Source organism: Dipodomys spectabilis, unplaced genomic scaffold (assembly GCF_019054845.1).
Source record: "Dipodomys spectabilis isolate Male_0828 unplaced genomic scaffold, ASM1905484v1 ptg000165l, whole genome shotgun sequence".
Taxonomy (NCBI): domain Eukaryota; kingdom Metazoa; phylum Chordata; class Mammalia; order Rodentia; family Heteromyidae; genus Dipodomys; species Dipodomys spectabilis.
Window position 1 is genome coordinate 1,390,117 of NW_024870842.1, and position 27,732 is coordinate 1,417,848.

The 27,732-nt window shown below is 47.9% G+C and overlaps 1 protein-coding gene across 2 annotated transcripts in view; it reads right to left on the bottom strand.

Moving 5' to 3' along the window:
- The window catches only part of Znf423 (zinc finger protein 423), a 327,707-nt gene that overhangs the window by 104,131 nt on the left and 195,844 nt on the right, over positions 1-27,732 (bottom strand). For both annotated transcript variants that reach the window (XM_042693457.1, XM_042693458.1), the window contains exons 4-5: positions 22,479-25,693; positions 14,799-14,883 (exon numbers count right to left, since the gene is read on the bottom strand). In XM_042693457.1, the coding sequence (XP_042549391.1) occupies positions 14,799-14,883; positions 22,479-25,693 (3,300 nt within the window). The remainder of the gene's footprint in view (positions 1-14,798; positions 14,884-22,478; positions 25,694-27,732) is intronic.

The window sequence follows — 27,732 nt, forward strand, 5'->3', positions numbered from 1 at the left end:
CGTATGCACTGGAACTCTGGAATCCTTTAAGAATTTAATTATCAGAAGAAACTTACATTTTTCCTAAAGCTTTACTATGTACACTAACTAATGCTTGATGGAATCTGATCCTAACCTCAATGCTGGGGAGTATGGAAGTCAGAGCAGCTTCTGAAAGCCAGGCATGTGCCTGTTCCTCGCTGGCACTACCACCAGCTCCCAAAACTTCAAAGGAGCAGCCAGAGAAGGCACTTCCCAGAGTGAAACGACTAGGAGCAGAGCTGCCGTAGCCCTGCGAAAGGAAAATAACTCTTCTTCTTAATAAGTCCATAATTAATTCACACATTCAACTGTTAAGTCCAGAAATATGTTCATGTTGACAATTCACATTTGATGCTTCCAAAACAATCTGTCTTGCTTTCATTTGCCTCAAGGTCTCAGGATCATCCTCAACTATTCCAATATCACCACAGCTTCCGGAGACCCTGCCAATGGGAACTCATGAAAGGGACACAGCACCAGGCTGGGTGAAGTGGAGTTTTACCATAACCTTTGATGGGATAAGACCACCAGACCTGTGATGTTCCCACCACAGCTTCCAGCCTCAGTAACATGGACTGGAGATCTTGCTCGCACGCATGCGTGCACGCGTGTACACACACACACACACACACACACACACACACACACACACACACACACACACAAAGCTCTGTGATCTGAGGATCTGTATTCAAAAGCCAGAACCCATCGCCCCTACCCTCCTGGGGGAAAAAAAAGCCACAATGAAAGCATTTGAACAAACAAATATAAACATATTTGAAACAAGAGAAGATAGAAAGTTGTAACAAATAAATAGTTTTGGAAAGGAAACAGGGAGTGTAAAGAAGAACTAAGTGTAATTCTAAACAAAATAATGAAATATTGAGAAAAGTGAGGACGAAGCACAAAATAAGTAAAAGAAGAGAATGGTCTAGCAGTGTAGAAAAAAAATGGGACAACAATATTTTATGATCTGAGTTCCAGAAGAACATAAGAAAACTGAAAAGGTACTATTTAAAAAATAAGAGAATCATGTAATAAAAATAAATAAATAACAAAAAAAGTCAAAGACCTCCCCCCCAAAATCCCAAAATCTGACAAGAAATGGGATACCTATTCAAGAAGTTGCATGAATTACAAAACAAATTAAACCCAAAGAAATATTTACCAGGACATATCATAGTCAGAGTTCTGAAAATAAAGAGCAGGAAATATCTTGAAAGCAGCTAAAGAAAAATGGTATTAACCTACAATAGGGAAAAATAATCAGGTGACAATGGATTTCTCAAAAAGCAACTATGGAGGTCAGAAGGAAATGATAACATTTTCCAAGAGCTGGAGGAAAAGAGTTGCCAATCCACAATTCTCTATCTAGTGAAAATATCCCAAGAGTAAGAGAAAGTCAAGATAGTTTTAGATAGAGGAAAAACAAGAGAATGTGTCATCACCAGACTTACCATAAAACAATTACAAAAGAAAGTTCTTCAGGCAGAAAAGAACGGACCTTGGACCTTTTTTAAGGACAATAGTAAAGAAATAATATAGTGAATTAATTGATTTCCCTTCTCTTCTTGAATTCTCTAACTTATAGTGATTGAAGCAAAATATTTTAACACTGATGTATCTCTAACTACCCATATACATTGTTATATGAATGGGATGGTAAAAGTTTCTGCACTTCACTTGAACCGGCAAAATGAAGACACTGACCAACCAGGCATAGTGTCTCACTTCTATCATAACCCTAGCAACTTGGTAGGCAGAGGTCTGGAGGATTGCAGTTCAAAGCCAACCTGGGCAAAAAGTTCACAAGACTTCCTCTCAGCCAATAAATGGGTACAGTGGCACATGCCTGTCATCCTAACTACATAGAGAAGCACAAATAGGAGAACCGTACTCCAAGCCAAACCTGAGCATAATGTGAGACCCTTGCTCAAAAAAGAGTGGAGAAAATGTCTCAATTGTAGAATACCTGCCTAGCAAGCACAGGACTTCTTGAAATGACAACATTGGCCAGAAATTAATAGCTATATAGTATAATACCTACATTCACCATTTAAAAAAAAACTGTACAAAGAAATAAAGACATCACCAATAAATCAAGATGAAATTCTTTTTAAGAAATTCACTGAAACAAAAAAATAGAACAGAAAACACAATATTGCACTAAATGTAAGTGGTGTCATTACACTATTAAAAAGAGACTCAGTGAGGGAAATGGCATGTCTGTAAGCTGTCAGAGCAACTTCGAACACAATATCATCAAGTGGAAAGCAAAGGATGGAAAATACTAAAGAACTTAAAACATAAGCTGGGTGCTGGTGGCTCATGCCTGTGAGCCTAGCTACTCAGGAAGCTGAGATCTGAGGATCGTGGTTCAAAGCCAGCCCAAGAAGGAAAGTTTCTGACACTCTTATCTCCAATTAACCACCAGAAAACCAGAAGTGGTACTATGGCCCAAGTGGTAAAGGGCTCGCCTTGAGCTGAAGAGCACCAAGCCCAGAGTTCAAGGCCAGGCCCAGAGTTCAAGACCGACAACCAAAATAAAATAAAATAAAATAAAAAATAGAAACAAAAATAAACAAATCATAAGAGCCATATAATTGGATAGACTAGGCTCAGAACAAAAAAAGGGATTAGCAGAAACAGAAAATGACATTATATGATGATAAGGAAGTCAATCTGACAACAAAGTCTTTAAAAATGTATGCACCAAACAAGATCACTGTAACCAAAAGGAGAGCAGGAAAATTAAGTATACCAGGAATTGGTAGAACAAGGCAGAACATTGGGAAAGATACAAAAGAATCCAACACCATTGATTCTGACACTCACAGAACACTCTACCCAGCAACAAAGGAACACACATGCTTGTTAAGTGCTCAGAGAACACCAAGATGAACCACATCAGATGTCAACACATGTTAAAGAACTGAGATCCTACATAATGTTTTTTCCAATCACAATGGACTCAAACTTGAAACTCATGATGGAAAGGTAATAGGAAAAAAAAAACTCTTGAAAACCAAACAAGATACTTCAAGGATCTAATCATGGTCAAAATAGAAAGCTCAAGGGGCTTTCTAAAAACACATTGAGCTAGGCATCTGTGGCTCACACCTATAATCCTAGCTACTTAGGAGGCTGAGATCTGAGGACTGCGGTTCAAAGCCAGCCCATGCAGGAAACTCCGTGAGTCTCTTACCTCCAATAAACCACTAGAAAACTGGAAGTGGTGCTGTGGCTCAAGTGGTAGAGCGCTCACCTTGAGCTGAAGAGCACCCAAGCACAGAGTTCAAGCCCCACGACCGACAATAAATAAATAAATAAATAATAAAAATTTTAAAAACACACATTGAACTGAATGAAAACAAAACTATGTATTAAGATTTGTGAGACATAGCTAAATCTATGGGAAGAGAAGTTTGGGGGGTTTTGTGTTTGTTTTATGCTAGTCCTGGGGCTTGAACTCGGGGCTTAGATGTTGCCCCTAAGCTGTGGTACTCAAGGCTAGCAATCTACCACTTGAGCCACAGTGCCACTTTTGGCTTTTTCTGAGTAGTTTATTTGATAAGAGTTCCATCGACTTTTCTGCTTGGGCTGGCTTCAAACTGCAATCCTCAGATCTCAGCCTCCTAAGTAGCTAGGATTACAGGAATGAGCTACCTGTGCCTGGATAGAAGAGAAGTTTTGTAACATTAAGTACTTAGAAAAGAGAAAAGTGTCAAATTATGGGGCTTCTATCTTAAAGAGCTAGACAATAAGATGAACAAGATGAATATAAAGCAAGAAGAAGGGGGAAATAATAAAGATCAGAAGTCATGAAATTAAAAGCAGGAAACAAAATTGAAAGTCAATTAAACAAATGGGTTTTTTTTTAATGATAGCTAAAATTGACAGAAAAAAGAAAAGACAGAAAGTTCCAGTATCAGGAATAAAAGTGAAGGTATCACTATAGACCCTGTAGATACAAAGGATAATGAGGGAATGATACTATAAACAATACTACATACATAAATTTGACTAATTAGATGAAATTTGCTCCCCCCTCCACAAAAAAAGAGAAAATACTAAAACTCACACTAAATTTAAAATGATTTGAAAAGTTCTATAACTAATTAAGAAATTACTCATAATTTAAAACTTCATGAAAGGATATCTCCAGGGCCAATTGCACCATCAATTCAGCAAACATTTAAAGAAGAAGCAAGCTAGGCACTAGTGGCTCACACCTGTAATCCTAGCTACTCAAAAGGCTGAGATCTGAACATTGAGGTTCAAAGCAGGGGAAAAGAAGCTTCGGCTCAGGTGGTGGAGTACTAGCCTTGAACACAAATGCTCAGGGACAGTGCCCAGGTCCCAAGTTAAAGCCCCAGGAGCAGCAAACACACACACACACACACACACACACACACACACACACACACACACACACACGAATGAATGAAGGGAAAGTGTAAAGAGCATGTCTTGATTCATTTTTCAAAGCTAGTGTCACGCAATGTCAAACCATATAAAAACAAGACAAAAATAATACAATACTTCTGACCATTATTCTTCATAAACACAGACATATAAATCCCTCACAAATTCTTTGCAAATAGAATTCAGCTATCAAGAAAAAGAATTATACATCATGACCATGACCAATAATATATATATAACATATATATATATAACAAGACATAAAGCATTCAGTATTTGAAAATTGATCAATATAATCTACCATATTAACAGACAAATGAAAAAAATCACATGATCATAGCAGTAAGTACAGTAAAAAACAAAGAATTGAGAAAACAACACCAATTTATAGTTTAACAAATTATTAGAAAAATTAGAAAAATAGTAGAAGCTAGACATGTTTGTTCATTCCTGTAATCCCAACTACGCAAGAAATAGAGATAGAAAGATCACAGTTCAAGAACAGCACATACAAAAAGTTCTATCTCCAAAGAAAAAAAAATTTAAGTCAGGGTGGTAATGTAGTGCTGCAATTTCAGCTATGTGGAGAAATAGTTTGAGGCCAGTTCAAACAAAACCCACAAGATTTTATCTGAAAAATAACTAAAGTACAAAGGGCTGAGGATGTGCATTAAATGACAGAGCATTTCCCTTGGCAAATATGGTTCTAAGTTCAAAACACCAGCACTTCCAAGATGATAGAAAGATAGATAGATAGGTAGGTAGATAGATAGATAGGTAGGTAGATAGATAGATAGATAGATAGATAGATAGATAGATAGATAGATAGATAGATAGATAGATAGATAGATAGATAGATAGATAGATAGGTAGATAGGTAGATAGGTAGATAGGTAGATAGGTAGATAGGTAGATAGGTAGATAGATGATATCGATAGGAATGTAGATGAAGTTCCTCAATTTGATAAAGAGTATCTGCAAGACACTGCCATCACAAATACTTAATGGTAAAAACCTTAATATCTTCTCCCTAAGATGCTTCTTTTATTCCACATAGTACTAAAAGTTCTAGCCAGAGCAGTAAGAAAAGAAAAGGCATTTAGTTAAGGAAGGACTTATGAAATTATGCTTATTTACATATGACATGATTGCCTATGTAGAAAACCCCACAGAACCAATTAATCAATCAGTAATATGCAGCCAACTGAGTTAAGTAAAGTCCAAGGATTCAAAAATGAACATCAGCCAGGTGTGGTGGTGCACACCTATAATTTAGCACTCATGAAGCTGAGACAAGATGACGATGAGTTATAGGACAGCCTGGATTATATAGCAAATCCTTATCCCCCAAAAAGAAATTAGCATTTTCATATACTAGAGTGAGTGACAAATTTAAAATATAATACTGTTTACAATTAAATATTTAGATAAATCTATCAAAACTATTGGTACAGTCTACTGAAAATAAGAGAAAATCGAAGATTTAACTAAATGGAGAAACATACCAGGCTTGTAAATTAGAACCCTCAAAATAGTAAAGGCATCAATTCTTTCCAGGTTGATATAGTTATTTTATATAATTTTTATCAAAATTAGAGGAAAACTGTCATTTAGACAAGATTATCCTAATAATAATCTCCTAATACAATCTCCCTTATCTAGGAAAGCAAAGAAATTGAGGTAGTAAGAATAATTTTGAAAGAGCCATCAAAACAGGAGGAAAAGTATAAGATCAATCTACTGATGTGTTGAATGGTAACTCCTTTGTACAACTAAAGATAATAAAAAATACAATTTAAAAAAACATAGGAATCATTCTATCCAACTTTAAGATTTATTCTACGGCTTATTCTATAAGAATAAAGATCTATTATACAGGAATAAAACTCATACACCAAATGATCTAGAAATAGACTAACAAAACACAACAAACATATTTGACAAAGGTACAAAAATAGTTCAATGTAGGGGAGCCGATGCCTGTGGCTCAGGCCTGTAATTCTAGCTACTTGGGAAACTGAGAAGGAAGACCCACCCAGACAGAAAAGTTTGCAAAATATGCAGCTGTACACAGTGGCATCCCAAGCCTTGTGAGAGGCTAAGGCTGAAAGCATCATGATGCCCAGTCAGCCTGGTAGAAAAGAACAGGAAATGTTATCTCCACCACAGGAAGCTGTACATGGTGGCTCTCTGGGATCAATCCCAGAGAAGATCGGAAGCCTAAAAACAGGCAGATCATGGCTCAGGTACATACTCAAGAAAAGAAGGAGGACCTTATCCTTAAAATAACCAGCAAAAAGCAGGGCTGGAGGCATGGATTAGTGGCAGAGCACCAGCTTATCAAATGTGAAGCCTTGAGTTCCAATTCCCAAAATGCCCTCTGAAAAGATCAATGTAGGTATCAATATAGGTCTTTTCCATAAATGATACAGGAGTAGTTAGACATCCATAGACATGTTTATGCACACACACACACACACACACACACACACACACGCACACGCACACGCACACGCACACATGCACACACACAGAAACACACCAAAAAACAAACACACAGCCCTCAACCTAAAGTCTCACACCTTACATAAGAATTAACTCAAAATGGACCATGGACTAAAATAGGAAACATAAAACTATTACACTTTTGGGGGGGAAAGTAAAAGAGAAAATTCTGTGGGATCTGGGCTAAGCAGAGTTCTTACCTTTGGCAGTAAAGATACAATTCTTAAAAGGAATATTTAATAAATTGGACTTAATAAAAATTTTAAGCTTTGCCTTGTAAAAGATTCTGCTAAGATAAAATGACAAGCTATGGGCTGGGGAAAAAATATTTGCAAACCACATGTCAAGAATATGTAAGGAACACTCAAAACTCAATGTGAAAGAAGCAAATAATCCAATTAGAAAAAAAGGACACAAGACAGGAAGAGGCATTCCATCAAAGGATAAACAGATGGCAAATAAGCCAGGAAAAGATGTTTCCTCATCATTAGGCATCTGGGAAATGGAAATTCAAACTACAATGAGCTAGCACTGCTCACCTATCAGGGTGGTGAAAACAAAACACAGGGACAAAGCAAATGCTGTCGAGGACACAGAGACACTGGCCTCTGCTGCACTGCAGAAATCAGAGCTCTGGAAAACAGTTTGTCGGTTTCTTAAAACGTCAAAGATGCAAGTAGTACAGGCCCAATTATTGCACTCTTGGGCATTTAAACTGAAGACAGTGAAAACTTATGCACAACCATTTATGGAACTTTCTTGAAATGACAAAACTCTAGAAATGGAGAACAGATTAGTGGTTTCCAAGGTTAAGGAGGGAACAGATGGGGCAGGAAGTGGTTTCACTATAGAAGAGCAATTTGAGAAGTCTCCTATCAGTGAGAATATCCTGCAACTTGACTGAATCGGTGTTGCTGTCCTGGTTAGGATACTGGACCCTAGTTTTGCAAAACATTCAGGGAAATTGAGTAAACCACACAGGAGCTTTCTCGGTGAAGCACCATGTGCTTATACAACTAACTCAAAACAAAATTCATTCTTCTTTAAGCTAAAAATCTTCAACAACCATGCAGAGCAGGAAAGAAGGGATTGGGGGAAGTGCACCATAGTTCTTTGCAAACTGACTGGCTTGAAGCACAGGGACTGTGAAGAGGGTATAAATAGAGTTGACCCTTGGTCTCCATGAGGATTGGAGCCAGGACCCAGGTAGATACCCAAATGTGTGGATGCCTAACCCCTTTATGAAAAATAGCACAGTGCCTCACTTTTGCATTGCCCCAGCTGGGAGAGCACCAGGTAGGATACCTGTGAGACCAATTCTTGTAGAAAGCCTGCCACTTCCTTCCTACTAAGCCCCTAGAACTCAAAAGGATGGGAGACAGAGCTAGGGTCCAGGCTGATACTTATTGGGTACCCATGCCAGAGAAGACTGTCAGGGGCCAGCACAGGCCACAGGGCCTTTGATGCCTTCCATCTCCTCATACGTCTAGTCAGAAGCAGATCTAAGGGGACTTTTGCTTATGCATCTCAGGCAGGCCTGTCTGATCTAAGACTGGCCTGTCCCACTTTCTCTGGCTAGGATTTCTTGTCTCCTTGCTTCCCATCCTCCACTTGGAGAGGACCAGGTGTGGCCTCCCCTAGGAAGCACCCATGGAGTGACATGCCTGACTCACGATGCTCTTCCCAGAGCCCAGCAGCAGTATTTGAATCTAATCACATTCCAGACTTCACAGACTTCCATTAGTGGAAACACCAACCACAGAGAGTGTTCCCATCTTTAAGACATGCACACAAGAGAAAGTCAGAAAAATGAGACATCATCCACTATGTAAAACTCAGAACATGGAAGTCAGGCATAGTGGTGCATGTCTATAATCCTTGTACTTGAGATGCAAAGGCAAGAACATCATCAAGCTCAAGATCAGCCTGGGCTACAAAGTGAGACCCTGCCTCACTTTAAAGCTCAGGGGCCCAAAGTGCTGCACCCACACTGGGTGAGAGGAGGAGACCCTCAAATCAAGGGCCTTAAGCGCCTCTAGCAGGTTATCTCACTGGTGAAGGGTGTTGGGGATGCCTTGAACAGTTGGGGAGGAAAAAGGGGGAAGAAAAGCATTAGATTGCAGACCCTATTTCAGCTTCAGAAGTGGGGGAGATTGATATCACCTATGAGGGTTGGATAGATGTTTGGGTCTAGTGTTAGCAAAATCAAAAGCACCATTCAAGAGCCTGACACAGGCTTCCAGCCCCATGAGCTACAGGCCAGGAGGTGAGAGCACCCTTTCCTCTTCCCTTTCAGGTTAGATCTGAAGGTGTTGGGTGTGGGAAGAGACCATAACTCTTCCTCTCCAGACCTCTCCCTTGGACAAGCCATTCCTCTCCCAACAAACACTACAGGTCTGCCAGGCAGCCTGGGGCATTTTCTGGGATGAAAGATCGGGAAAGGAGAGCAGATTTCTGCCTCTCTCCCTCCCTCTGTCTCACATGTTTCTCTCTCTCTGACAGCTCCTCCATCCCTCCCTCCCTTTCTCTGTCCCTGTCTCCTTCTATCTCTCTCTCTCTATCCTTCCCATTCGAAGTGCAGAAAGAGGACAAGGCCTGCTTGGGAAGCAGGAGGATCAGACTCCAAATAAATGTCTACTCCCTTCACAGTTCGTGGCTCGCCACAGCAAAGCTCAGTTCTGAGAGGCACCCAGGGACAGGGGACAAGAACTCTCAGAGCAAAGGGTCCTGCTGGATGCCCTGAGGACAACGTCCCTTCCCAACCTCATCCTCCTCAGGGAGCAAATGAGGCACCAATCAAGGATGTCCAGGGGCCCACAGGCTGACTCACCACCACCATCACCACCTGCCACCCCCGTCTCAGGAAGCTTGTTATCTGAAGGACAAGTTCTCAAAGCCCTCATCCAGCCACCCCTTATTCAGCATCCCCATCTCAAAGCACCTCAAGGACACACATCCTGCAGATCCCAAGTACTCCAGGGCTCCAGGTTCAGGCCCTGTTGGGGGTGGGAGGGGTGGGGCGTGCACCACACCTCACAGGTACTTGAAGACCCACAATCCTCCCTTCCCACCACGGGGCAAACTGCCACTGCCCAGGCCTCCTACAAATCTCCTGGCTCTGGAGAGCTGATTTCCCAGGGACTTGAGGGACAGAGAGAGGTGGGGAAGGGGTGGCTGGGCAGAGCCAGGTCATCCCAGCAGGAGGCCACAGCACTGAGCTGTTCACTGTCTCTGGGTTTCTGTGGGGGAGGGGAGGTGGAAGGATATTTCAAAGGCTGGGGGAGGCCCAGGGAAGGACCTCAGTCCCTGGGGGAAGGAGGGATTTCAAAGGCGATCACATTGCTCAAAAGGTTTCCAAAGACCCTTGCCTTTCTAGCAGATCCAAATCACTCCCTCCCAAGATGAGAGGTGCCAGGGAATGTTTCCAAGGAGACGGAGACCTGCATCATCCCAACTCCCAGGGTCTAGGCTGCAGAGCTGCACATAGGCTCCTCTAGAAAAAGACCAGTTTATGAGCCCCGGGGGTGGTCTCCGGCAGCCTGGGTCCCCAGGAGACCAGCCTCAGACCCTCTCCCAAGTGCCCCAAGTTTATGATCTGAACAGGACCACATGCACCCGACTGTCCCTGTGGTGCCGCTAAGGGAAACCAGGGCCAGCTCCAGCTGGCCACTCTGAACGCCTCCATTTAGCCAAAGAAGCTGTCCACAGGGACACTGGGCCCAGCAGGTTGACTGGGACTGCAGAGCTCAATGCAAGCCATGCCCCTGTACTGCCTGTGCCAGCACACAGCCCAGCCACAAGTCTGTGTGCCTCCCTTCTCCCCCCCTCCGTGGGCTCCATAGCTCTGGATCTGATCAAGCAAGACCTGTTCTCTGGTTCTCTTCCATCCCCCCCCCCCCACCTCCCACTCCACCCACCCCAATCACTGCAAATTCATTCTCCTCCAGTACTCAGCACAGCTCAGGCCACAACCCTGCTCCAAAACCTTCAATAGCTCCCTAGTGTCCTAGCTCCAGGCTGTACACCCAGAAACCTCTAGGGACCAAGCTGGGGACACAAATAAGCCAGCAGTCCTGTGTGACACAGTGGGGCTGGGGGTTGGGGGGTGGGGAGCCTGGGAATGCTCGCCTGGGCCCCAGGGAGCAGCCACTGCAGGCTGTCATTTGCCATGAGCTGACTTGTGCAAAAGGCGAATCCTGGCCTAAAGGGTGAAGTTCACTCCCAAACCCCTTTATCTGGCAACCCAGGTCCTTGGTGGCCCAGGTCCAAATTCTTTCTCTTTGCCCAGGATGTGACCCCATCAGGACAGGTCCTACAGCACTCACCTCTGCTCCTGCCCTGAGCTCGCCCATGATCTTCCTCAGACTGTCTGCTCCCCACCACCTAACATACTGTGAAACCTCCCCTTCCGTGCCTAGCTCTCTTCCTTTTTTGTCGGACATGAGGCTTGAACTCTGGGCCTGGGTGCTGCCTCTGAACTCTTTGGGCTCAAGGGTAGCACTCTACCACCTAAGCCACAGCCCTACTTCTGGTATTTGTGGTTAATTGAAGGTAAGAGTCTCATAGACATTTTTGCTTGGGCTGGCTTCGAACCACAATTCACAGTTCTCAGCCTCCTAGCCCAGAGAAAAGTCTTCTTCATCCTTCAATACTCAGGCCCTTTTTGATGGAACTACCTGTTCTGGGAGCCATCAGCATCCAAGCTTAGCTGGATGCCCATCAGCATCCCTCTCGCTCCACACTGCCCCTCCCAGGAACACACTGCCCTTCCCCCAGGGCCTCTTCTACCACCTTCTAACTTCTACCTGCCTTTGCTACTTTCTGGGTAGACAACTTAGGCAAGTCACCAAACCCTATAAGAGGGTACTAGCCATGGCATAAGCTGCCTGGCATGTCACAGGGCTGGGTGAGTGACCTCTGTTAGCATCCTTGTCTGAACTCTGATGGGGTGCTATGGGACCTTGGAGAGCAGGGACCATGTCTTCCCCACCCTGGACCACAGCAGCCCTCCACAAGTCATCTACCTGTGCTGGTGATGGTCTCAGATGGCCTGGGGTGAGAGGCAGGTGAGGGTGAGTGGCACCACCCAGGAATCTCTGCCCTTTTGCTGCAGGATCCCCAGCCCCAAGTGGCCACATGCCCTGGGAAGCGGGCCAGCCCACAGCACCGCAGGCAGCCCTGGGTAAGGAGGCCCAGCCAGCAGCCAGACCGGAAGCGCAGCCCTTGTCTCAACACAAAGGCCCAATACCAGTCCAACCTTCCTTTCACATTCCGTAACTCCATTTTAGAGCCTCCCCCTTGCCTTCTGCCTGAGGACACACAGCTTCCAGGCTGTGCACAAAGGAAAGGTGGAAAATAGAAGGGAGGGGGGAGCACCTTTGAAATCACTGTGGTCCAATTAGCCGGCTCTCACCCTTCATGCTTACAAACAGGAGCGCATATCACCACCTGCTACAAAAGCAAACATTTGGAGATATCTTCATCTTCACCTTCCTGACACTCCCAAGAAAGGGTTCTCAGCAGCCGGTGACTGACAGAGTAGCTTTCCTTCTTATACTTCAGCAGGGGGCTTTCAGACAGAGGAAATTAAAAAGCCACCAATCTCCCTGTCAGGCCAGGCTCCCAGGGTCCTACCTGCCCCTCCTGGGCTCATCATGCTCTCCCCTAGCAGCCAGGTGAGCCTGCCACACACACACACACACACACACACACACACACACACACACACACACACACACACGTGTGTGCCCACGGTCCAGCACCTGAAGGGGATCAGGCAAAGAGGATGCTAGGTCCTGTCCACACTGAAGGTGGCAGTACTGCAGCTGAGTGCAGACCAGGAACTTGCACTCATTTCGCAAGCAGCTTCATTAATGAGGGGGCTTTCACTTGCTCCTTTAATGTGAAATAAAGATGCACAGCACTGGGGTGGGAGTGGGGGAGCACTTACAGAATTTGTCAGTACCTACTCAACGTGAACTTCCCAGAGCCTAGGATTCAGAAATTCCACTTCTCCCTGTATTCCCACTAGATATGTACAGCCCAAATAGGATATATTAGCTATAAATATGCAACATTCCTTCAGAAGATTATCTGTGTATGCTCAGCAACAGATATGATACATACTGTTTGAATAACTACAAAATGGGCCCATGGAGTCAGATAAATATTCCCATGATGGAATATTATACACCAATGAGAAGGAATAAACTCCAACTATAGGTAGTCATAGGTGCCAGATACCACTAAATGAAAACTATGTGATTAATTCATATAAAGCACAAATCAGGCAAAAAAAACCAACCCGTGCTCTTGGACATCAGGATGGGGTGACACTTCATTAAGTAAAGGTGCAGAAAAGACCAAAGGAATCAGAACGCTGATGAGCAGTCTGCCCTCTTGATGTCGTTGCTAGTTATACAAGTGTGCTCAGGTGAGACTCACCAAGCTCTACATGTGCATGCAGTTCTTCAATTAATACCATGAGAAGCTTTGCTAGAGAGTTCTCTGATAATATAGCTGCTACAAACACAACAGTGAAAAGATGCTAGAAGAAAAGTAGAGGTGAATGGGTGCTGGTGTCTCATGCCTGTAATACAAGCTACTCAGGAGGCTGAGATCTGAGGATCATAGTTCAAAGACAGCCCCAGCAGGAAAGTCTGTAAGACTCATCTCCAATTAACTACCAGAAAACTGGAAGTGGCACTGTGGCTCACAGTGGTAGAGTGCTAGTTTTGAACAAAAGAGCTCAAGAACAGCACCCAAGCCCTGAGTTCAAGCGCCAATGACTGACCAAAAAAGAAAAAGAAAGAAAGAAAAAAAAAGAAATGAAGAGTTGCTAGGAAGGTGGCTCAGTGGTAGAGCGCTTGCCTTGCATGAATGAGGCCCTGGGTTCGATTCCTCAGCACCACATAAGTAGAAAAAGCCGGAAGTGGCGCTGTGACTCAAGCGGTAGAGCGCTAGCCTTGAGCTGAAGAGCTGAGGGAATAGGGCCAGGCCCAGAGTTCAGGCCCCAAGACTGACCAGAAAAAAAAAGAAAAAAGAAAAGAAGAAGTAAAATATTTCAGGATGCTCCACTATACCTAACTGCTCAGACACAAGATCCAAGCTGTACCATAATACAAGGATTCCCAAAGCTCTCTGAGGCCCTGAGTGCCAAATACAGACACCACATCTCACTCCCTGGGCCACCCTGTCCTTTAAGCCCCTCAGCCCAGTCCCACTCCCTGGGCCACCCTGTCCTTTAAGCCCCTCAGCCCAGTCCCACACCAGAACAAACGCCTTGCTTCCAGCCAAGGCAATCCCCACATCTACCTGCCAAGATGGGTAAAAATCTACAACCTCCCAAGTGAGCAACATGGGCTTTTGAAAGCTCCCCTTCTAGAAAAACTGCATTTTCCAAATCCAAATCCACTTGAAGAGGAATAGGAAAAAGGATGGGAATAACTTTGTAAGTGTTCTGTTTTGACAATGTGCCTGAGGAATTCACCACACTGAGTGGGAAATACGAGCAGTTATGTCTATTCAATGTCATGACATACAAAATTGAAGCATAATTGCCCCTGAGTGCTTGGCAACTGAAAAGCACTCCGCTTTAGAAATGGAGGGAAATTTATGCTGGGAAATGGAGGCGATTGTCAAAAGTTCTATCGTAATGTGAGTGAGGCTTCGACAAGAAGGCTCAGTGGATAAGGCACTCTACCCTGCCATCTTGACTCCCAGAAACAGCAGTGGTGACTGTCCTCTGTCCTAAAAGCCAGGAAATGACGATGATTAGAAGTGTACATTTCAAAGCATGATGAGGGGCCCCGCATGGCAGAGTGGGGCGTGGGGAGCTGAGATCTTACCAATCATATGGTTGGCAACGTGGATTTGAATCTCTCTCTCGTTCTCGAAGGTCATCTGGCACTTGATGCACTGGTATGTCTTTTTCTATTTGGAAACCAAAAAGAAAAGAGTTAGAGAGTTGAGAGGCAGGCAAAAGCAGAAATCAAAAGTTTCTCAACAGCCTAGCTCAAGACTTCCCAGAATGGTACCTATTCCCTTCTCGATTTCCTGTCCATCAAACTCCACCAGCCTGGGGAAGGAACACAGGTGATATTCAAGAGGAGTAACTTCTCTTGTCATAACCCAAGGTCAGCCTTATTAGGATAAGTAAAGCCAGCTGCCCATCTATCTACACATATATCTACCCATTCACCAACCTACCCATCTTTCATCTACCCATCCATCACCCCGTCTCCTTACCTATCCCCTGCCTACCTATATGTCCATCTATGTATACATGCATCATCTATCTATCTACCCATTCACCCAGAGAACTACCTACACATCAGTCCACCCATCATCCTACCCATCTACCTATCCATCCACCGTCCATTCACTTTTCTACCCACCCAATAACCTCCTCAACCACTGACCCACCCAAGAACCAGATGGGCTGAGCAGGGACACTGCTCTTGACAACTCTGGCATTGAGGGTGGCTGTGGAGGCGATTCATAGCTGTTTCCATATGTAAGGACTACATCAGCTGCCTTTGGAGATGGGGCTAGGAAAATGAAAATCAGAACAAGTATCACAACTTTTTGGAGACTTGTAAAGCGTGAACCTTATTCTTACAACTAAACCTGAGGAGCTATGAAACCTGCTGCCTGGAGGCAGAGCTGGTGTGTCCTGTCTGGGAAGACTGTGGAATTCCTTTCCTCCCGAAGGATAAAGGGCAGTGTGTTGGAACACAACATATGCAAGTTGTCCAAAGAAAGCTTTGGCTTCTTGGAGGACAGGGCCTCTCTTAGCTCTGAAGAGGGAGTAGGATTAGTGATTCCTAGGCAAGGGCCTAGGTCCAAACCTAAATCATGCACTAGGACAAGTCACCAGAAAGCTGGGCAGTCTCAGATCCCACCTGGGCCCCATCTCCACCCATAGTTCCCTGAGTCCTTGCTGCTTCCTCCCCTGGACACCCTCTCTTGGCCAATGTTTTGAGAAGTCTCTTCCTTCCACCTCAGGGTGAGTTCAGTCCCTCCCTCACCCACTCACCTCAGCTCACACTAAAGCACTTGGGTAGTGGATGCACCACTATGCTGTGGTTGATTGACTTGTCTGCTCCCACACTGCACCCTGAGTAGCCAAACAGAGGACAGGAGGATTTGGTGTCTACCCTTGGGAGACACAGCCAGTAAAGGCCAAAATACAAGAAGGATCTGTTGAGTATGTGATTGACTTTTCAGTACTCTGCTCAGGCTGAAGAAACAGAGAGAACTATACAACTTTAAATATTCTGGGTTTCTACCACCTTAGAGCCTACAAGCAGTGAATACTGCCTAAGCAGCAGTCAACTTTGATTATTTGTTTTGCTCTGTATTTATTTAATTAATTCATTTGTCTTTTGTCTAGGGCTTAAACTCAGGGCCTCAAGTTGTCCCTTGATTTTTCAGTCAGGGCTGGAACTCTACCACTTGAGCTGAACAGTTCTACTTCCAGCTTCAAGCTAGTTAATTAGAGATGAGAATGTCCCAGATTTGTCTGTCCAGCCAGGCTGGCTTAGAACTGTGATCCTCAGATCTCAGCCTCCTGAGTAGCTAGGATAACAGCTGTGAGCCACCAGTGCCTAGCTTTGTTGTTTTTGAGACAGAGTCTCACTGTATAGTCCAGACTGGGCTGGGACTTGTTATCTTCTTTCTCAGCTTCCTGAATGCTAGGGTTACAAAAGTATATCTTTATAACTTTATAATTGGTATCAAGAAAATTCTTATTGAGCTAATAAATACGTGGATTGACTAATGAATGAAACAATTAGAAACACTAGTGTTGGGAGCTTCAGGCTCCAGGCTAGGGTTCCTGCTTGGGCTCCACAGGAGGCCTTTCCCCCATGTTTCAGGAAAACCGAAGGATTCAGTGTGTCCCATTACAGGCCACTGGCCCCAGAAACAGAAGCTAAAAAGAAAAGGCCCTAGGAGAACAGAGTGAAACTGAGAAGGTGATGTACAGGCAGGGCTCAGGAGGCACACCTCCCAACCTATAGGGAGATGTTTGGGACACAAGATGACTGAAAAAGACTCCTATCTTCTGAGGGGACACAGCTCCATGGGACTTGTCAGGGCTCCACTCCACGCTCATTCTAACAGAGAGGAGCCACCTTGAGTTTCTGCACTGTGAGAATCATTCATTCTGCCTTACAGGTCAAAGAGTCCTGGCTGCTTGAATGAATGAATGAATGAATGATATAAGAATGACTTCATCCTGGCCAGCTCCACTTCAGGAAAGTCCAAGAGAAGCCTGCTGGACAGGCTGCCAAGACTCCAAGGATCTGTGGGGCAGAAGCCTCTGAAGGCCATGGCCATGGCTGACTGGGATGAGAGTAAGCAGCAATCCATGATCAAAATGTTTAGTTGACCCCCTCAGGACAGGCAGGTGGATGATGTGGTCTTGCTGCCTTTGCAAAAGAAGTCGTCACAGGCCAAGGAAGTGGTAGCTCACGCCTGTAATCCCAGCTACTCAGGAGGCTGAGATCAGAGGATCACAGTTCAAAGGCAGCCCAGGCAGAAACAGTCTATGAGACACTTTTCTCCAATTAACCACAAAAAGCTGGAAGGAACTAGAGCTTGAATGGTAGAGAGCTAGCTTTGAGCACAAAAGCTCAAGGATAGCTCCTAGGCCATGAGTTTTAAGCACCAGGACCCGGAAAAACAAAACAAAACGAAACTCACCAAGGAGATAGGAAGAGAGGCTCCCCCAAATGCCCTTCTGCCATATGCCAGAAACAGCACAGACAGATAATGCCATCCTTCCTGGTGGGGGAACAGGTTCCAGGACATTCCCAAGGGAAGGGCCCAAGGAACTGCTGGCAACACACACACACACACACACACACACACACACACACACTCTCTCTCTCTCTTACATACTTGAACATGCACACACTCATGGACATATACACAGATCTGCCAGCACACATAGTTGCATTTACATGCAGTACTCTCGTAAAGCCACAACCCCTGCACATATTCCAGTCTTCTCCTGGTAACCTAGGACAATAACATGCAACCTGTCTAATGTGAAACAGGCCCAGAGAAGTGGAAACAATCTCATGGATCCCCTGGGGAGCACAGGTGGACCTATCCAGACTTGTCCCTAGAGACACACAGACCTTCCACTCTCACTAGAACCCTGACACCCAAACCCTAGAGGCCCAGGAACCTCTGACAAAAGTGAAGGAACCAACCACCCAACACACATGATGCATGAGTGTACATTAGTATGTAGGTGCACACGCACACACACACACTCAGACTCACTAGCACGGATACCTAGGAACCTCTGACAAAAGTGAAGGAACCAACCACCCAATACACATGATGCATGAGTGTACATTAGTATGTAGGTGCACACGCACACACACACTAGCACGGATACCTCCACATTTAGCCCCCCTCCTCACTCCAACATATACAGGGTCTCTATGCCCCCAGAGACCTCCTCTCCCTCGGAGCTTCAGCCCCACCAGGAAACAATTACAGAAAGGTGGAACTTGGCATTCAAAGTGCTTCCTCTGTCAGAAGGCCCATCCTTGGGGCCTAGCTCAAGAGCACCAAAGCTAAAGTCTGAGGCCTGTGGCCAGAGACGGCCTTTCCCCACAGCCCAGCAGCCTCAGAACAGAGAGAGGCCCCCAGAGAAAAATTGAGGTGGGACAGGGAAGACTAGCACCTTTAGAGAGGGAGAGAGAGAGAAAAGGGGAGGGCCAGAGATACTGAGTTTCCATGGTTGCAGTCCTAGTGCAGGCAACTTTCCCACATTAGAGAGGTAGAGAAAGTGGATTCTAAGAGGTCTCGACTGGGGCCCTATGCCCAGCAGAATACCTCTGGCACTTGCTATCTGAGCCGCCATCCTCAGCTCCGGGTTCCAAACACCCCTGAACAGTTCTAAATCTGGGTAACAGAAAGCCAGTTTGACCTGGACATAAGCCTACCCTTCAGCCTAGAAACCCCTTCACTTGGCTATAAAACAGGGTAGAACACTCAGGCCCCCACCCCCACCCCAGCACTGAAAGCGCCTCAAGGCCCTGGAGGGCCAGGGCCTGCCCTTGGGGTGGGCAAGGTTGTTATTATCCATAGATGGGGGAGGTGGAAGCTTCCACGCTTCCTGTTCCAGCCGACAGCATCCTTGGCCCCACAGGAACCCAGTCCTCTGAGAGCTAGTTGCTATGGATACACTCCCGAGGGTCCCAGCCTGCCAGCCCCCAAGCCCCTGTGCAGCCCCCAGAGTCTGCTCTGACAAGAGCAAGTCCTGGGGGAGTGGGGGAGGGTGAGCAGACAGCTGGGCCCCTGCCCCTAGGCGTGCCCAGGCAGGGGGCAAAGCCCTAGGGGTGCTGCTGGGCTGGAAAGGTATCTGGGCTTTTGTCTGGCTCTTGTCTGCAATGGGCCCATCTGCCTGGGTTGAGGGGCAGGCAGAGAGGTGATTTCCAGCTAAGCTCCCCCAGCACAAAGCCTGGGGCAGAGAGAAGAAGGGGGTGGGGGAGAGTCCTCAAGGCTTCAATCCCTGTACTGCCCCACAACTGTGGTCCCTGGGCTCTTAGATATGTAGCTTTACCTTTTTGAGCCTCTATTCTCTTTTCCTTTTTTTGTCTTTTTTTCTTTTTGGTTTGTTTGCTTTGTGCTGGTACTAGGGCTTGAACTCAGGGCCTAGGTACGCCTCTGAGCTTTTTCATTCAAGGCTGGTGCTTTATCATTTGAGCCACAGCTGTACTTCCAGCATTTTAGAGTGATTAATTGGAGATAGGAGTCTCATGGACTTTCTTGCCAGGGCTGGCTGATCACTGCAATCCTCAGATCTCAGGCATGAGCCACCAGCACCTAATCCTTAGTCTCCTCTTTGCCAAAGCAGAGGCACAGAGATGCTCTAGGAATCAGTGTTCTGGAGAGTGACCCTCACATGGTAGGGACTTTAACTGAGTGGTACTGGGTGCTGTTTCCAGGGCACAGAGGGGAGGGGCAGCTCCATCAGCCCCAGGCTTTGGAGATGGGAAGTAATCCCTGGCCATCAGGGATTGCTTACCCCACTAGCACAGGAGTGGGCACAATGGAAAAGAGAAAGTAGTCTAGGCTGGGTGCATCCAGGGAGGTTAGCAGGTACCCAGGCTAGTCATACTGCCTCCATTGCCAGCCCACTACCCTCCTGCAAAAGGGAAAGCTTAATTTCTTGCAGCTGCAATGGCTTCCATACTAACTGGGGAGAAAGCGTGTAGTCTGTGGCACCAGACATGACATGCCTGGGTTCAAATCCCACCTTTGCCTTTTGGCAGCCAGGGATGAGGCAGATGTCTTCATTGTTCTACGCCTCAGAGATTTCCATAAAAATGAGTTCTGCCACCAGGCGCAGTGGCTTAGGCCTGAACTCATAGCTACTCAGGAGGTTGAGATTGAGGTTCAAAGCCAGCCCAGGCAGGTGAGATTCTTATCTCCAATTAATCACCAAAAAGCCAGAAATGGAGCTGTGGTTAAAATGGTAGAGCATTAACCTTGAGCAAAATAACTCAGGAACCACACCCAGGCCCTGAGCTCAAGCACCAGGACTAGCACCAAACAAACAAGTACTTAAAGAGATAGTATGTTATCATTATGGGAAAGATGAAGAGCTATGAACCTTTCATCCTCAGAGGGCAACATGGGAAAGGGTCACAACATTTCACAACTGAGGGAGATGGGCACTGACCTGGGGCCAGGGCAAAACCAAGATGGTCCTGGTGCCAGGGGACATAAGCTGGAGGTAGATGGAGTTCCTATTTCATGTACCTACTATTACTCTATCTACTGTTACTATCATTGCTAACTACCACTACTAGTGTCCTCTGGCTTTACAGGGGAAGACAGAGGCCTAAAAAGGACATATCACAGCTGGGTCCTAAAGGAGATTTTCAGCCAAGCCATCTGACTCCAGGACTCAAACAATGCCCAAGACTACCAATTCAGCAAGCTAGGGAATGGATATAGCAGGTAACAATGACCAGGACCTCAGAAGGTGTTCTGCTCTCCCTGTTCAGAGGACTGGCTTAGCTGATTAGCTCTGATGGAGGTGTCATGACCCCTAAAATGAGCACCCCACCCAATAGGCATCTTACAAGAAGCCTCAGTCCCCAGCCAGACTCACAGTTCTGTCCCCATGCACACATTCCTCTCCTTACATGGCCCTTCAATCACCCGTCTGGAACATCTGGAACTTCAAGGGTCAGGCCAGGAGGCCTGTGGAGGCCTGTCTTTAGTGAATTCTTTGCTCTGTTTTCCTCCTCTCACACAATCTCCCTCACTCTTGCACAATCCCAGAGACCCAGACCCAGGTTTGTATCTCAAGGTCAAACACCCTCAGCAAACCCCTGTTCCAAAGGCAGCTTGTGTTGGGTGGCTCTTCCTCAAGCCTGCCTCTCTGCCAATGGTGCCAGCAGCTGCCCTCCAGCGCAAGGAACCTCGGAGACGTGTGTAGCACCTCCTCCACCTGGAGACACACACAGGGGACCCCTGGGAATATGCTGTCTGACATCCAAATGCTGTGCACCTTTTGCCCCGTACCTAAGGCCTAGGTCAACCCTCCAGTAGCCCCATTGGAAGCCACTTTTTTTTGCCGGGAAAGGGGGGCATGGGAGGAGAGCCATAGCTCTACTTCTGGCTTTTTGGTGGTTAATTGTAGTCTTTCTTGCCTAGGCTGGTTTCGAACTTCGATCCTCAGATCTCAGCTTCCTGAGTTAGCTAGGATAACAGGCATGAGCTACCAGTGCCTGGCTTAGAAGCCACTTTTTATGGGCTTACAATACCACCTGGTCCTTAGATCCTCAAAACGTAGCACATGCCTGGTTTTCTTTGGCTTCCAGGCATGTCCAAACATAATGGGTATTCCAGAAAATTTGATGAATGAATCAATCACTATTATTGACATGATATGAAAATGGCTACACCCACACCACCACTGCACCACAATGATGATGATGACGTAACTGAAGAGAATGACATCAGCCGGTGACTTGTAGCAAGCAGATCTGAGCCCCAGACAAGTGCCTATTTCCGAGCCCTAAGTGTACATAGTGTTTATATTTATGCCTTGTCAAAACAATGCTGGATCAAAAGCACAGAGATGTTAAGGCAGTTGCCCAAGGAAACCAAGTAAGCAGGTAAGCCCGTTCACCCCCAGATCATTCACAAGGATATCAGCCTCCATATACAGCATACTCCCTGTGCATCGGCCACTGCACTGGGCATTTCCTGCGTGCCACTGGCCCCTTGAAACAGTTCTAGGATATCGGAATTGGAGCAGATGAGCATTCAACAAATGAGGCCCAGAAAGGTAAATAATCTGTGCGGGACACACAGCTGAACTGTGATTCAGACTGGAAGACTGCACTGCAGAGCAGCATGCTTAGCCAAGACAGGCTGTGTTGCTTCTCTAGGCTACAGCCAGGGACAGTGCAGGCAGGGGTACAGTTTCTGTGGGGAACAGTGACTCCTCAAGGAACATAAGTCAGGAGCAGGTTGACTGCACTTACCCGGGGCACTGGCGATGTCTGGGCACCTTTCCGGGGCCCGCTGGTCTCTGGTGTGAGGTCGCGGTGGTCCACCTGCATGTGACTCTCCAGGTCCTCGGCACTCTCGAACTTGACGCTACACTCGGGGCAGCGGAGGCCGGCACAGGGCCGATCAGTGGGTTCTGGAGGAGCCAGGCCACCCACCTGTCCATTGGCACTGCGGGCCATGCAGCTGGCACACAGGCCATAGGGAAGCCCGTTGACATCAAGCTTGACAAGGTCCTGCTTGCTTCGGAACTCCTTGAGGCACAGGGCACACTTGTAGAGCTTTTGTAGCCCTTGCCCATTGGGAGAGGATGCAGCTGAGCTGCCCGCCAGCTTCTGCATGTGGAAGGTGCCATGGATCTTGAGCTCTAGGGTGGAGGTGACTGTCTGCATGCAGACCACACAGCGGAAGCCTGTGAGCGAGTTGCGCAGATCAGGGTGCATCTGGCAGTGCTCGATGAACTCCTCCTCGCTCTGCAGGGGCATTTTGCAGATGCGACAGGTGCCCGTATCCAGGCTCTTGCTGTGGGTCACCTTGTGCTCGGTGAGCGTCAACAGCGAAGGGAAACGTTCACCACAGATGGGACACATGTAGTGCTTGGCCGGCCCCCGGTGTGTTTGCAGGTGCTCCCGGAGCCCATTCTCCGAGAAGAAAGTCCTCGAGCAAACGTTGCACTTGTGGCTTCCCTTGATGAACTCAGCCTTCTTGCGTGAACCGTCGTCCTCACCAGGGCGGATGTTGTGATCCCGGAGCCGATGGTTCTGCAGCAGGACCTCCATGGTGTAGGCCGCGCCACATATGTCACAGCCATACATGGGTTCTGATGCGTCCACGTCATCCTCACTCGCTTCATGGCTGTTGGGCGCCTCGGGGTTCTTCAGCAGCATGCCCTGCAAATCAGCGGGCTCAGCTTTCTTGGTGGTCGCAGGGGGCACCCCATTGGCCGTGCCATTCTCAGTGGCAGCATCAAAAACACAGTGCTTCTCCCGCAGGTGCTTCTCCAGCAGGATGATGGCATGGAAGGCCTTGCTGCAGAACTTGCAGTTGTACTTCTTGCTGTGGGTCGTGATGTGGCACTGGAGCTCCACCTCAGTACTGAAGGTCTCCCCGCAGAAGATACACTTGTGGGCCTTGGCTGGGTTGCCCAGGTGGCTGTGTTTGACGTGTACCTGCAGGTCAGCCTCCTTGCGGAAGTCCCAGTTGCAGGCCGTGCAGCGGTACATCTTCTTTTCGTTGCTGTGCTTCACAGCCAGGTGCACTTGGATAGACACCTTGGAGTCGAACACTTCCTGACACAGGGTGCAGTGGTACAGCACGAAAGTGTGCATATCCAGCAGGTGCTTCTGCAGGTCGTCCACCGAGGAGAACTGTTTGTCACAGCTCTCGCACACATAGTGGGTCGACGTGGTCATGTAATGCACCGTGAGGTGCTGCAGAAGCGACTCCTGGGAGTCAAAATCCTCTTTGCACTGGGGGCAGGCCTGCTTCCGCAGCAGCAGCTCCAGGTGCAGCTTCAGGTGGGTCTGAAAGCTCTCGAAGTTGGAGAACTTGAGGTCACATTGATTACAGGGGTACTCGCCGTTGGAGATGGAGTTGGCGCTCCCTGAGAGCCGCTGTCGCTTCGGAGAGGACACCTCAACATCCGATGAGACAGGGCTCTGCTCTGCCTTGGACTTCTTGCTGTGTGCCAACGGAATGTTCTTGTGATTCTCCTTGATGTGTTTGGTAAGCTTCAGGATGGAGCCAAAGATGGGGGAGTTGGTACAGTAAGGGCAGGAATAGACCTCCATGAAGGACTGGGTGGGCTGCACAACCGGAGACTCAAGCTTGGCACTGCCAACGCTGCAGTGAGCCTGCTGGATGTGCTCGGTGAGGGAGGACTCCGTGAGGAAGCCCATGGAGCACTGGTTGCAGAAGAAGGCATTATTGCCATCGGGTGGGTTGGCATTGGGGCCGCAGTGGGAGACACGGATGTGTTCCTGCAGGCTATTGATGTCCGCGAACATCTCGGGGCAGTAGTTGCAATGGAAGGCAGAGATGTTGCCAAATTGCATCACAGGGTAAGTGTGGCTCTTGTGCAGCTTGCGGACATGCTCGTTGAGGTTGTAGAGGGTGGGCATGGAGTCCAGGCAGATCTGACATGTGTGACTCTGCTGGGGTTTATCTGCATGGATAGTCTTCAAGTGGATCTCCAGCACAGCCAGGCTGGTAAAGTCCCGCTTAGAACAATAGGGGCAGCTGTAGACCACCTTGGACCAGCCCTGCCCATCATCCCGCATCTTCTTCTGCCCCCGAAGAGGCTTCAAGGTAGAGTCCGGGGTAGAGCCACGCTCCACGGAGGCGCTGGAGTCAGGGGTGGCACTGCTCATGGAGGCCACGCTGCCCAGGACAGGGTCGGGGCTGACACTGTGGTTGCTGGAGTCTGGCTGCCGGTGGCTGTCTAGGTGGCAGTAGACGCCCTCCACTGAGGAGAACTGCTCAGGACACATGGGGCACTTGTGCTTCTGGTTGGCATGGGCTTGGTGGATGTGGGCTAGCAGTGTGTTCTCGTCGACAAAGACCTCAGGGCAGTGGATGCACTGCAGGTCCGCCTTCTCAGAGAGCTGCGGGTGACGCGTGAGCACGTGCTTCTCCAGCTCCTCCGTCTGGCTGAAGGTGTCCTCGCAATAGTCACACATGAAATCGTCCTTCTTGGCTTCTTTCTCCGACTTGGCCAGATGCTCCTTGTTCTTCTTGTGGGCCTGCATGTGGCTCTGCAACGAGCTGGTGGAGGAGAAGCCGCGCTTGCACACGCTGCACTTGAAGGGCTTGCTGGAGCTGTGGGTCTTCAGGTGGATCTTGAGGTGGTCGCTGCGGGAGAAAGCCGCCTCGCACTCGTGACAGTGGTACTTCTTGTCACCGGTGTGCAGCTTGATGTGCCGGTCTCGGCTCCTCTTGTGCTTGAAGAGGCGGCTGCAATAGGTGCACTTGAACGGCAGCTTGTCGCTGTGGATCTGCTCGTGCCTCTTCAAGTAGCTCAGGCGGATGAAGGACTTGTCGCAGAACTGGCAAGGGTATGGCAGACCTGTGCCCCCTTCCTCCTCACCGAGGCCAAGGTCACAGCCATCTCCGATCATCTGCGTGGGTGACGCAACATCCTTGCTGGAGGGAGACGAGGCCACCCAGGAGAGCTGCGGGTCGTCATCACCATCTGCAGGGGGAAGGCAGAGAAGAGATTAGAGGCAATTCCCAGGGCCGCCGGGGAAACAAGGACAGAGCCAGCTTCTCGACAGCTCTCAGGCTGAGGCTGTGCAGCTGGCCAACGGCTGCAGGGGAGGGGGAGAGCCGGGGCGGAAGCAAGTGGACAGGCGGGCCTTCCCATCTGCAGAGGACACGGCAGAGGGGCAGCAGGAGATGAAGGGGAAATGTCTTTTTTTTTTTCCTTCAACAACACCTGCCTGGGCCTAGCTGGGTGTGGTAATCTCACCGGAGGTGAAGCTCTTGGCCACTTCCCTGATTGGGGGTGATGGGGGAGAAAGATCCAGACAGTCACCGGAAATGACCTCACAGACCATCAGTCTCACAGGCCAAAAGGAAGACAAGTCCCATTGCTTGATCAACACCTGGGAGTCCCCTCCTTTCCAACCTTGCATCCTGTAGGGAATCCTATTGGTCCTTAGGGACACAGCGAGAAACACAAATGTCCTTTACTTTAGCAGCCATACCATACTCTTTGTGGCTGGGGGTTGAGGGGGGCTGGGAACTGCTGTTTCAGGTAACAGACAAGATACAGGAGGTATGAAATCATAAGACACCTGACACTGAACTCCAGTGCTGGATGGAAGTGAGCCAGGCCATTTGAGAAAGGCCTGAGGGTGCCCAGAGCAAAGCATTCCCTGGAGATGAGTTCCTTTGTTTCTACCTGTGGATGCCCCAGTCCACCCAGGAAGCCGGAGATGGCCTGAGGGTGCACATAATGACAGTGTCCCCTCCCCCAGGCTCAGAGCAGGCAGGGCTCATCCATCTAAGAGGCTGTCCTGTGTCCTGCACTCTCAGGGGACAGGAGGGACTCCCCTGGCCATCCAGACTGGGAAGAACGAACACTCAGTAAACCTAAGGGCTGGTGCTCCTGAGAAAACAAAGGCACACAACTCAGGACACAGCCAATAATGGCAGTGAAGTTCCGGAGACGCGGTGGGGGGCTGACAGAGTCAGCCCGAGTAGAGCAGGAGCCAGTTCCAAGGCTCAAGTTTCTCATCGGGTGGATTTAAAACTTAATAATGAATGAACAGTCCGCAGGCTGCTGCGGGCAGGGGAGAGACAAACAAAAGCTCAGATTCGGCTGTGCTGACCTTGTCTTGTAACCCTGACGCCCCGCCCGCCTCTCCACCCCCAGCCAGCCTGGTTCAGTCCTCAGAAAAGACAAGCCATCTCAAAGAAAGAGCCAGAACCTGCAGGAAGGGAAGAGGCTGGCACCACCTGCCCAGCACAGACAAGTGCACATGCACATGTGCATGCACACACACACACACACACACACACACACAGAGGCATGCATCCTCACCAACACATACCTTACACATCACTTCCACAATCTCTCTAGCACACACACACACACACACACACACACCAATCACAAATAATTAAACATGCACATACACATGTACACATTCACCTCAGACTGGTGCACTAATTTGAACAGGATCACAGCACTTGGGCTCCCATGCAGTGCTCTCTCCAGACACTCCTAATATCCCAGGGAAACCCCAAGAAGAAAAAGCAAAGGCTGATGGGAGATTCAAGGGGGTTCCTTATGGCTGGCACCCAGCAGATCCTAGGCCACTCCCCAGTCCCCCATCTCCCACCCCCATGAAAGTCCACCTGACTCCTGTAGCAGCGTGGGCACAGCTCCGCCTGGATAGATGCTTCTTACCAAAGCTCCCGGCTATGAGGATCCCAGCAGCCTCCTCACCTCTGAAGCCTGGCACCTCTAGGAACGCCTCTCAGAGCAAGGGCACCTTCTCCCCCGGGAGCCTCACATTACAGGCCCTTCGGACGGGAAGGACTCAGCCACAACCGCTGACGGCTTCTTAGATTAGCCTCAGTGGGAGGTGCCCAGCCCCTGCCTGTTAATTCCCAGCTCTTGCCAGCTGGGCTCCACAGGGCACAGACAAAAGGGACCCAAGGGAGGAGATGGCTAGAGCTGGGACCCTGAGGGAACTACTTGGTCCCGCCCCCCAGCCAGGCCTA